Source organism: Plasmodium yoelii, assembly GCF_900002385.2.
Source record: "Plasmodium yoelii strain 17X genome assembly, chromosome: 8".
Lineage (NCBI taxonomy): Eukaryota > Apicomplexa > Aconoidasida > Haemosporida > Plasmodiidae > Plasmodium > Plasmodium yoelii.
Window position 1 is genome coordinate 285,366 of NC_036180.2, and position 12,222 is coordinate 297,587.

At 21.5% G+C, this 12,222-nt stretch overlaps 3 protein-coding genes across 3 annotated transcripts; 2 read left to right on the top strand and 1 right to left on the bottom strand.

Moving 5' to 3' along the window:
• Positions 1-433: 433 nt before the first annotated feature.
• On the top strand, positions 434-4,552 carry PY17X_0805600 (conserved Plasmodium protein, unknown function; the record flags this gene model as incomplete). The annotated part of the gene is made up of 1 exon (XM_022955650.1): positions 434-4,552. The coding sequence occupies one exon, from the start codon at positions 434-436 to the stop codon at positions 4,550-4,552; it is 4,119 nt and encodes a 1,372-aa protein (XP_022811900.1).
• A 1,273-nt stretch (positions 4,553-5,825) lies between these two features.
• On the top strand, positions 5,826-8,180 carry PY17X_0805700 (origin recognition complex subunit 2, putative; the record flags this gene model as incomplete). Its single annotated transcript, XM_726134.2, has 1 exon — positions 5,826-8,180. The coding sequence occupies one exon, from the start codon at positions 5,826-5,828 to the stop codon at positions 8,178-8,180; it is 2,355 nt and encodes a 784-aa protein (XP_731227.2).
• A 696-nt stretch (positions 8,181-8,876) lies between these two features.
• On the bottom strand, positions 8,877-11,360 carry PY17X_0805800 (DNA replication licensing factor Mcm7; the record flags this gene model as incomplete). The annotated part of the gene is made up of 1 exon (XM_726135.2): positions 8,877-11,360. The coding sequence occupies one exon, from the start codon at positions 11,358-11,360 to the stop codon at positions 8,877-8,879; it is 2,484 nt and encodes an 827-aa protein (XP_731228.2).
• Positions 11,361-12,222: the final 862 nt, after the last annotated feature.

Below are 12,222 nucleotides of genomic sequence, written 5' to 3' on the forward strand. Positions count from 1 at the left end.
TCTTATTTACTATACAACGTGTGAACTTAACAACACGGTGTTTTGTGTGTTTGGATATATATATATATTTTTTTTTTTTGCGATTTTATATTAAAATAATGAATAAAATTATATCATATTTTTTCATATATTTATTAACTCAATTAAAATTTTGTCATTAAAAGACGTTTTTTTATTTTTTAAAATATCCTATTTTTACAAAAAAATATACAAAATATTTTATAAGCATATAGGCATACATATGCATATATTCCTTAACAAAAAAATTTAGCTTTAAAATTGAAAATTACTACATTTTTTTTTAAAAAATAAATGTCATGATATAATTAAATTATGATAATTTTAATAAAATATTGTAGAAGATATATATTTTTTCTAACCCTTTGTTATTTTTCCGTAACAATGCTTTAATTTTTTAGTTTCCTTATTTCGCATGTATAAATTGTATAATGCTTTTTTTTTTTTGCATATCAGTAGAAAAATAAGCAATGTTAAGAATGTAATAATTCACACCAGAGGTATAAAAATATCGAAGAAATTATATTCAGAATTTTTTATCTTTAATTTTGAAAATGTCGAAAATTTAAAAAAGATAAAAGAGACATCCCCTACTATTACAACAAATCATTTGCCTCAAAATGTTGATGAAAATAAAAAAGACGAAAAAAAACTCCAATTATATGAAAATATTTTGGATAAATCGAGGCTAAAAAAAACAAGAAAAGTATTATCATTAGTAAAAAATAAATTAATAAATTATGAGCAAATATATTTGAATAGATATTTTTTTATATTTTATAAAAATATCGATTGTCTCTTAGATTTCGAAATCATTAATATCGTCTATTTGGCTGTAAAATATAAAAAATATCAATTTTTAAGAAACATTGATGATGATAATAATGTAAATTATGGGGTGGCAACAAATAACTATTATAATAATCTTACACATCAAAGTGATGCATTAAACAGTGTTACTGTTGATGATATATCAGATCATATAATAACGCAAAGAAATGAAATAAATCAAGAAAACATAATTTATTCCGATATAAAAAATTCGGATATTCTTGAAGATAATACATTTGAAAAAGAACAAAATGATAATACTCACAATATGCTTAACAATGTAATAAATACAAAGTTAGATAAACCTCCTAAATTAATGCAACAAAATAATGTTAAACAAAAGAGCATAGATTATGTACAAATATTTCTTTACAAATTTATAAAATTATTAAGAGAAAAAAAAAAAAAAATTAATGTAACGATATTCGATTTATATAAATTAACATATTCTATAAACTATTATAAAATGTGTATGGGACAAAAAAAAACTCTTAACAAAAATAATAAAGGAAATTTAAATATTGACATTAGCTATATAATTACATATTTATGTGTATTTTTAAAAAATGAAATTTATAATATCCATGAAAATAATAACAAAAATCAAATAAAAAATGAGAAAGACTTAAATAATCTTTTAAACATATTAATAATGGGACAGAATAATTTAAATGTATATTTTTTTAATTTATTTTACGATTATTTATTTATAATTTTAAAAAAAAATATATATCCATTATCAATTAAAAATATATGCTTATTATTACAAATAAATAAATTTGAAAAGACTCAATATGATCCTTTTTTTTTTTTTTTAATTTTTAATAACCAAAAATATAGAAAAAATGAAGATATTAATAAATATGATCAGAAAAATTCTGTAGATATAATTACTAAAACACCATTTACATTGAAGGATATAAATTATTTATTTTTTTATCAACTAAAAAATAATGTAATATATAATAATAGCTCTTTTAATATTTATCTTATTAATACATTATTAAAATCTGAAGTAAATTCTTTTGAATTTATACAAAATGTTGAATTATTTTCTTTGATGTTACTACATTATGATTATTCAAATTTTTATTTTAATGAAATATATGAAAAATATGTTGAGCTTATTTATAAAATGCAATTATATAGTCGAGAAATGTCTAGACATGTAATAAATCAAGATGAAATAAATAGCTATCATTATAAATTTGAAAATAAAAATGAAAAAACAAATATTTATTTAAATATAAAATTTATTAGTACCTTTTCTTTGGCATTGTATATAATTCGAAACAATTTACACATTAATGAAGAATTTTATTTGTATATATTTTATTTGTTTAATAATTATTCTCATTTATTAACTCCATATGAATATGTAATATTTTTAAATTTTATATATTATTCTAATTTAAAAAATGAACAATATTTTAGAAAAAACAATTTGTATAAAAATACAACCAAATTCTTTATAAACACTGGAACCAATGATATGGAATATCTACCTATTGATGATAACATTTTTTTTTTATGTATTTACAAAAAAATACAACGAATTTATTTATATAACAATGATGTAGATTTGAAAAACGGTAGTAACATACATCACTATACAAATTTTAATTCAAACATGTGTAACATTATGCCTGTACAAATTATTAATAATACAGAAAATGAAAGTTATAATAATAAGTTGGGGAATGACAAATTAATAGAAGATAAAAGCAACATTGAAAAAAAAAAAATAAATAAAAATGATATAATAACGAAACTAGAAGAACAAAATAAAAATGACATAACTATAATAAATATAAAAAATAAAAGTTATTTTATGCACATATTGGACATATTATTATTGCTTAAAAATAATAGTTACGATCAAAAGTTTAGTGACTATTTATTTAATTTTTTTGACAAAAATGTGTGGAAATACAATATCAATATTTTTGATATTGACAAAATTTTATTTTCTTATACACAATTAAATATACAAAGAAATTCTATAAATTTATATTTGTTAAATTTTATAGAAATTGTAAAAAAAAACATTATTTCCAATGATAATATTGAAAAGGAAACATATATATTTTCTTCCATGTGTAACATATTGCTATCTTTCTCAGAATTAAATATACGAGATATCATTGATCTTGACATATTCGAAAAACATATACTTATAAATATAGACAAAATAAATATAAATTCAATTTTGATTTTAATACAACATTTTATTTTAAGAGAAGAAAAAAAAGAAAATGTATCTATAATTATATTTTTACTATTAAATTATATAAAGAAAAAATATGGAATTAATAAAAATAATATCAATACTAATGAAGATGGGGATATAGACAAAACATTAGCATCCTCGTTAAAAGAGTTAAAAAAAAAAAATGATAAAAATTATGATTTTATAAAAAATTATTTGGATGAAAAGAAACATATATATGTATCAAATAAAACAAATCAACAAAATTCAAGTTATATAAATAAGAACAAATTACAAAACATTTCTATTAGAAATAAAAATTATAATTTATTATTTAAAAAAAAAAATGAAGATGATAATTACGAGTTTTTACTTATCAGATTTATTTTTATTTATATCTTTACACATTCAAATTTATTTCATGACAACTTTAATTATTATTACATACATGGAGAAATTTATGAACAAAATTATTATAAAAATATGTTGAATAATTTTAATAAAATTATATTACACTTGAAAACTAATTTTATGGATGTTTTAAATATCAAAGAATATGAAAATTTCCAAACTGATGAGTTAAATAATCTTTATTATGATTATAATCAGATTGATGGAATAAAAAAACAAAATTTGTATCCATATGATACTAAAAAATGTGACAATACTACTGGGGAAATAAATATGAGCTTATCTGTAAACAATATTATAAGTGAAGACAAACAAACTGAAACCCTTTCAAACATATCATGTTCCACTGAAAAAAATATAGAAAATAAATATAACATATTAAGTAAACAAAACTTTTCTTTGTTAATAAATTATTTTTTATTTATTTTTAAACATAATATAAATTTTATTGTACAAGACAAAAATTTTATAGAGAATATGAAAATGCAACATTTTTTTGTAAAAAAATTCAAAAATTTATATTATAATTATAAATATTCATATATTTATAGAAATATAATATTATCCATAATATATAATATGAAAAAAGCAAATTCTTTAAGAACAAATTATATTTTAAATTGCAAAAATTTGTGTCAAAATAATAACAACAGTTACAATACTAGCGAAAAAAATAAAATAGACATTAATGAATATATACAAATTATTAAATTTTTCCAACACATATGTGTGCAAGAAGGAAAAACACAAAATTATAAAAATAATGCATTTTACAATTATTTAAAAAAAAATAATATCAAAATTTTGAATAATGATGATATTAATGATCAAAGTTATGAAATTTTATATAATAGTCCTATTATTAATAAATTTAGCAATTATCAAATAACAAACATATATATAAATACAATATTTTTTAATTATATAATACCTATGATTATCCAAACAAAAGAAGAAAAATATTTAGCTGTTCAAATTATTTTTAATTCTAACGAAAATATAAATTCATATATGGTATCATTTAACCTTATGAACAGTTTTTTAAACAATTACAATTATGATACTATATTGATTAAAAAATAGAAGAAAAAAAAAATATTCTATAATATATTTGTAGCGAATTATAAATGATACCTTTCCATGTCATTTTTCCATATCTCTATATATACACATTTTTTTAACATCATCAACATCATTATACTATTTGCTTTGCATTTGCTATACATACGTTTCATTTTATTTTATTAATTATTTTTTGCTATAATTTTGTAACCATTTTATACCTTTGTAATTAAAAATTTTCTCTTAAATATATTTCCTCATTAAAAGGGGAGAAAAAGAAAAAATAGACGAAAAATTATTACGTGACAATGAATAAACATAAAAAATGTATGAATAAATAATGTGTAGTGGATGGAAAAAAAAAAAAAAAAATATACACACAGAAAAATAATTATGCTAAAGCAAAATAAAAGTTTGAATTTTATCAAAAAAGAAAAAAAAATAATGATAAAAAATGACTCTTAATACCATTTTATTCATTATATTAATAAAAATATGCTTAAAAAAAAGTGCAATAATTTAGCATAATTTCCAGGAAATAAGAAAAGGGCATACACAAATATAAAATAATTTTGCATTATACATAAACAAAAATTTTATATTTATTAAAAATATAATTTTTTATAAAATAAAAAAGATGAAATGATTGTTATATCCCATTTTTTTTTTTTTTAATTCCACTTATTATTTTTTGTCGATATTTTTATACATACACAAATAGAAAAAGTGGGATGTAATACATAAGACCATTTCATATATTTTAATATATAAAAATAAATGTATGCTTGATAAAGGAAAAATATATAGGCAATTTTGGAAATAAATTAAAAAATCTAGAATAATTCATAAATACTCATGGGGTGATAAAATATATATTAAATAAATAAATAAAATGCTTTAATATATTTATTCACATTTTTTTTGTTAAATATAACATTCATAATTATATTTATTTATATGACATTAAAAAGTGAAGGTTTTTTACATATTATTTATTTATGTGTGTTTATTCATAAGATTGATATGTATCTCCATATTATATCAAGGAATAAAAAATAAAAAAAAAGTGGCATATTTTCAGTATGAAAATTTGGACATATCTTTGAATGTGCAGTATGTTAAACAAAGACTATATATATATTAATACTATTGCTATTAAAATTGTATATTAATTATATGCACAATTTATTTAGGAAAATTTTTATATTTGTTCACATTTTTTTTAATGACAAAATTGTGACTAAAGTTTTTTTTTTTTTTATACCCCATATTATAAACATCCCAGTAGGAAATAATGCTGAAGAGTATTGAAGTTCATTCCCCAAAAAAAATTGTTAAGCCAGATGATGGAGATGAAGAAATCAAAAAAGAAAATGAAAAAGAAGAATATTTAATAACAGACTTGGCAGGAAATAATAAAAATATGCCTAGTCTTATTATAAGAATACCAAGTAATATAAATAAATTTTTAAGTAAAGAAGAAATAAAAATAAAATATGATAAAAATATTTCATTACCTACTGATAACTTAAATAATGGATTAAGTTCATTTAAAGTTGATTCATCTCCATTTACATTTCATGAAGATTCCTATTCAACTATTGACCCAAAAGTTGATCTCACATATCCATCTGATACAAACATTAGTTTTGGCTCTTCAACTATTGGTAGCAATTTAATTAAAAATGTGGAATTAAAAAATGAGACATATATTGACAATACTGCTAATATTATAAATAGTGAAAATAATTGTGATAATGATGAGATAAATGAATTTCTCTTAAAAGATTTTAAAAATAATTATGTGGAAAAATACGAAGCAAATGCATGTAATGATAGTATAGAATTTTTAAGAGAACATACAAAAAATGAATTAGAACATTTTTTAAAAAATAAAAAACATAATATTTGTGATGAAATGAAAATAAATGATATTATTAATATTGACTATGATAAAATTAATGAAAAAAATATTATTCCATATTTTCTTACTAATATGTTTGATCAGGAACAAAAAAAAAAAAGAGAAAAAATGAAATTACAACTTGAACAACAGAGAAAAATTATGATGGAAAAGAAAAAAAATGAAAAAGTTAATAAAAAAAATATGAATAAAGAAACTAGGTTGAAAAAAAAAAAAAAAAAAAATATCAATTTAAAAAAAGAAGAAACTGAAAATTTGAAAGAAAATACGAAAAAAAAAGAAACAGACTCAGAAACAAATGATTATGACGAAGAAGAAGGAGAAAGTGAAAGTGAAAATTATGATAACTATATGGATGAATCTGATAAAGAACTTGATATAAATATTTATAATGATCCAACAAAATATGGTATTGAAGGTAGTAGTGATTATTCTGAAGGAATGAAAAGTGAATTAGACAATTCACAAGATGAAGAAAATACAGCAAATGATCAATCAAATAATACAAATTTAAAAAATAAAAAAAGTAAAAAACAACAAAAAAATAAAAACTCTAATAATTATGATGAAGAAGGTGATGAAACAAATGAAAATTCCAATACAATTACAAAAAAAGGAAAATCAAAAAAAAACGAAAATATTGAAGATATTGTAGATAGTTCTATTCAAAAATTAATATCATATGATTATTATTCAAGTTTAAATATAAAAGAAATAATAAAACCAAGTGATAAAATAAAATCTTTATCTGCATTTATTCCAACAGATGAAAATTTAGATAATTATGATCAAATCAAAAAATTAAAATATTTAATAAATAATTTACCTCATACTCATATTAAAGAAAAAAGATCACTATATCATTATAATATTAAACAATTCATTAAATGGAAAGTTTATTTATTAAATAATATAAATATATGTTTATATGGTATAGGCTCAAAATATCATTTATTAAATTTTTTTTCTGATGTTTGTTTAAATGATGCAAATAAATGCATTATATTAGGATTTGAAGAAGAAATAAATTTAGAAGAAATTATTATACGTATATTAGAATATCATTATAAATACAAAACAACAAAAAAATTAAAATCATTTGAATTATTGTATGAATTAACAGAAAAAGTTAACGAATCAAATATTCCACTTTATTTTGTTATACACAATTTAGATAATGCTAAATTATACCCATATTATGATTGCTTTTCTTTTTTAAGCCAATACAATAATATCTATTTTATATGTACTATTGATGATGTTTCATTTGAGCTAAATATTAATTTTAAAAATGTAAGTTCCATTAATTTTCATTATATGAAATGTCACACCTGGATAGATTATAGACATGAAATTTTAAGACAGTGGAATAAATTTTTACCTGAATGGGTTTTTAATAAAAAATGTGAACATATAGATGTAAAAAAAAATATTGAAACTATTCTTAGTGCATTAAGTATTAACCATAAAAGATTGTTTAAAATCATTGCATCTATGCAATTAGAAAATTTAGAAAAAGGGATATTTGGAGTCGAAAAAGAATTATTATTGCAAGATAAACGGCTATTTACTGTAGGTGCATCTAGCATAAGAATTAATTCACTTCTTGTTGAATTTGTTTCACACAATGTTATAACTGAAACTAGACTTAAAGAGGGAAACACATTCCTAAAAATTAATGTGGATAACGATGAGCTCAAACGAATTGTTGATACATTACAATAATGTTATACCATTTTATTTGATGGATTTGAGAGTCAATTTCTTTCTCCATAGCAGAAAGTCTCATTTCCATGGCTTTCTTACATTGCTTATTCAATTTGATGTGCTTTTAAATTTTGATTCATTTGGTGCTTTATTTTATATTTATTACTTTACATTTTTTCTGTCTTGCAACGAGGCTAATATAATGGCCTCAATTCATTTAACTCCTCTCATATCACAATCTCTAGAAACCTCATTAGTGTCATATTTTATGATAAAAATTTTTTAAAGCAAAAGTCCCTTTTTCATAATACGAAAAATCAATTTTTCCAACAATGAAATCGTGAACAAAAGAAAAAAATAATCACATAACTATCGTGTTTATTCGATTTACAAAATTATAATACTTAAAAGAGCAATTTAAAAAAAATGTATCCGAAAAGTTTTCGTGTTTTGTAATATACGATAAAAATATTAATAAATGATGGAAAAAAAAAATTCGTTGTTATGAAACAAAGTATATTATGAGTATGTGCAATTAGAAAAGCATATTATACTCATTATATATTGATAAAAATATAAAGAAAAAAAAAAAAGCACCATATTAATGTAAATATGTGCATATAAGACCACCATGAAGTTTTCATAATACACCAGTTACTTGTTCTTCTGACATTTAATTCATTACACATTTTTGTATTTTGATTTTATTTGAAATTAAAAATCATTTTCTTCATCATCACCAGTTGCATATATATCATTTGGGAAAGCAATAGCCGTGTTTTCTTCATTTATTGTAAAAACAGTCAATTCTACATATCTATCTATAGTGCTAAAAACATGTGCCTTTGTAAATCCCTTTGTTAATGATTCTCTTTCTATTTCTTCAATTGGTATCCAACCATTCCATTTTTTTTTCTTTTCCATAATTTTTTCTTTAATTGTTTTTATAATATTCATAATTTCTGTTGAAGAGTCTTTTCTTCTTCGTTTTTCTGTTTGTAATGATACACTTGCTTTTGATTGCTCTGTTAAACGAATAGCTTCTTCGAAATCAGGAGTTTCAATAATATCACTATCTCTTACCCTTGCCAATGCTTGTGATATTCGTAAAATAGCAAGTAAAGCTCTAGGAGTTGTATAATTAATACGGGTATCATTATATCTTTCTTGTTGTGATTCTAATTGTCTTGATGAAACATACCATTGTGTAATTTTTGGTATTAGTTCAGGGGAAATTGTTGGTTGTTTTCTTTTTGCTAATTGTATGAATGCTCTTAAAACAGTTTTGTCAATTTCTTCATATCCATCATCATCATTATCATCTTTATTGTTTAAACCTGTTTTTTTTTTTTTTCTTTTTTTTTTCTTATCATCAGTTGAATCTACGCATTTCAATATATTTAATACATGTTCTGCTAATCTTTTATCCTTATCTCGATCTGATATATCAAGAAGCAAAAATTGTAAATCGAATCTTGTCAGCAAGGCTGCAGGTAAATTCATATTAAGCATTACAGATTTTTTACAATCATATCTTCCATTAATTGGGTTAGCAGCTGCTAAAACAGATGATCGTGCAGGCATATTACTGCAATGTCCAGCTTTTGCTATTGAAACTGTTTGTTGTTCCATAACTTCATAAATAGCTGACCTATCAAATTCGTCCATTTTATCAAATTCGTCAATACAACATATTCCTTTATCTGCTAATACTAATGCACCACCTTCTAGGGTCGTTTCACCGGTATTTGGATCTTTTAATACAGCAGCAGTTAAACCAACCGAACTACTACCCTTTCCAGTAGTATAAATAGATCTTGAAGCTATTAAACAAACTTTTTTCATAAGTTGACTTTTTGCTACTCCAGGATCTCCCATTAATAATATATGTATGTCACCTCTTATTAAACCACCATCTTTTTTTTTTTTTGTACATCCTCCTATTAGTTGTAATAATAATGCCTTTTTAACATCTTCATGACCATATATTTCAGGTCCAATATTATATGCTAATCTTTCATAAAGATTAGGACTACTTTTTAATTTTTGAACTTCTTCCATAATTTTATCATAATTATCTATATGTTCATTAAAATTTTCTTTATTATTTTGAACATAATAAATATGGAAAACCTTTTCTGCAATTAGTCCACCTTTTAATGCTTGGAACCCACTTTTTGTTACAGGCATTAGAACCCCCGTTAGTGTGACATGCATACCTGGTTGAACAGATGTAGTAGATGCACCATGTATTATACAATTCATACTTCTAGGTATATCACCTTCAGGGAGTTGGCTAGCTAACTCTTGAACTTTTATTTCTTGATATTTTACAAATTTACTTAATTTTGCTTGAAATTTTAATGATCCTCTAATCCCATGTACATTAGTACATCCTGGACAATCAAAAAGTGGCATAAAAAATGGTCCATCTACAGCCTTATAAGCAAAAACATGACATCTATCACATTCATATGTAGCAACTTGAATTCTTGGTTTTAATTGAGTAGCTCTTATAACTTCACATTCAAATGTACTTAATGAACCAATACAGTCAGCATTTACTATTCTCATTTTTCTAATTAAATCTCGAGAACTTGGAATTAATATTATTTCAAAATTGACTCTTAAATATGCAGGTAATTTATATTCTTTCATTCGTTCTTCCCTAATTTCTTCAATAGGTTTAATCATATCTCTAAATAAATTATTAAATGCTTCTTTTTCACTTTCATCTGTTGAATATCCACTAACATCTTCATTATTTATTCGTCTTAAATTTTTACGTTTCGTTTTTTCAGTTTCATCTTCTTCACCATATTCTTTAATAAATCTTTTATAGCATTCATCAGATAAACATTTATCGGCAGCTGTATATAATAGTTCAACATATCTATGGGTATTTGTCATAATACCATTATAAACTGAATAGTCAGCATCTTTATTTTCTTTGCAAAAATGTTCTCTTAAATCGTCTAAATATATTGGTAATATTTCAGTATCATGGTTGTATATTTTTTGCAAATAACCTTTATATTTTAGTTTACCCCAATTTATATGATTAATTGATGGGTCTTCAAAAGTATCAAAAAATTTTACTAATTCATCAATATGTGAACTATAATTTTTAACTGCATCCAGATATTTTGTGTGGTTATCATCTACAAACGTCCTAATATCCAATCCCTTTTCCCCCATATCTTTGACCCCCCTTTTTGATAAAATAAAACGAAATAATTAAATTGAGAGTATGCAAATAAGAGAGGAAAAAAAAAAAGGAGTATGAAAAATAAATAAAATTAATTAACTATTGTTACATGCACTTTCTAATACTCAACTTATCTATACATATATGTTTGCAAAAAAAAAAAAAAAAAAAATACACACATGAATATTACATCCATACACAATCTAGCATTAAACGTGAAAATAAAACTACAATATTTAATACACGAAACAAAAGGTGTGTGAAAAAATCAATAAGTAGTTAATTCATTTTTTTTTCACAAATTTGCGCCTTAAAATATCATAATATAATTGCATAGGTGAAAAAAAAATTAATGAATTATGCGACGAACTTAAAAATATGAAATTAAACTAAACAAAAGAAATACATAAAGCACGAACTAAATTAGCAAAATAAAGAACGGAATAAAATGAAAGAATAAAAAATGCATGCTCTGATAAATTTGTTTTTAATAACCTCTCAATTCCAATAAAAATATTTAAAGGGAATTAATTTTTTATAGTGGCATATTTTAAAATACGTTTCAATAAAAAATATACAATTAAAATATATATTTGCGTAATTTTTTTGAGAAATCGCTGAAAAGCAGAGAAAATATGAAATAAGATATTAGGTAAAAATATTAATACTTCAAAATGGAGATTTATAATAGACACATTTCAATTCGGGCCATAAAAATTAATAAAATAATAGTGATAAAAATAATAGTGATAAAAATAATACTTTATTGCATAAAATATCTTTTAAAACACGGGATTATCATCTTATATAATATACACTTTTAGGGGTTAAAAAAATATAAATAAAATATAA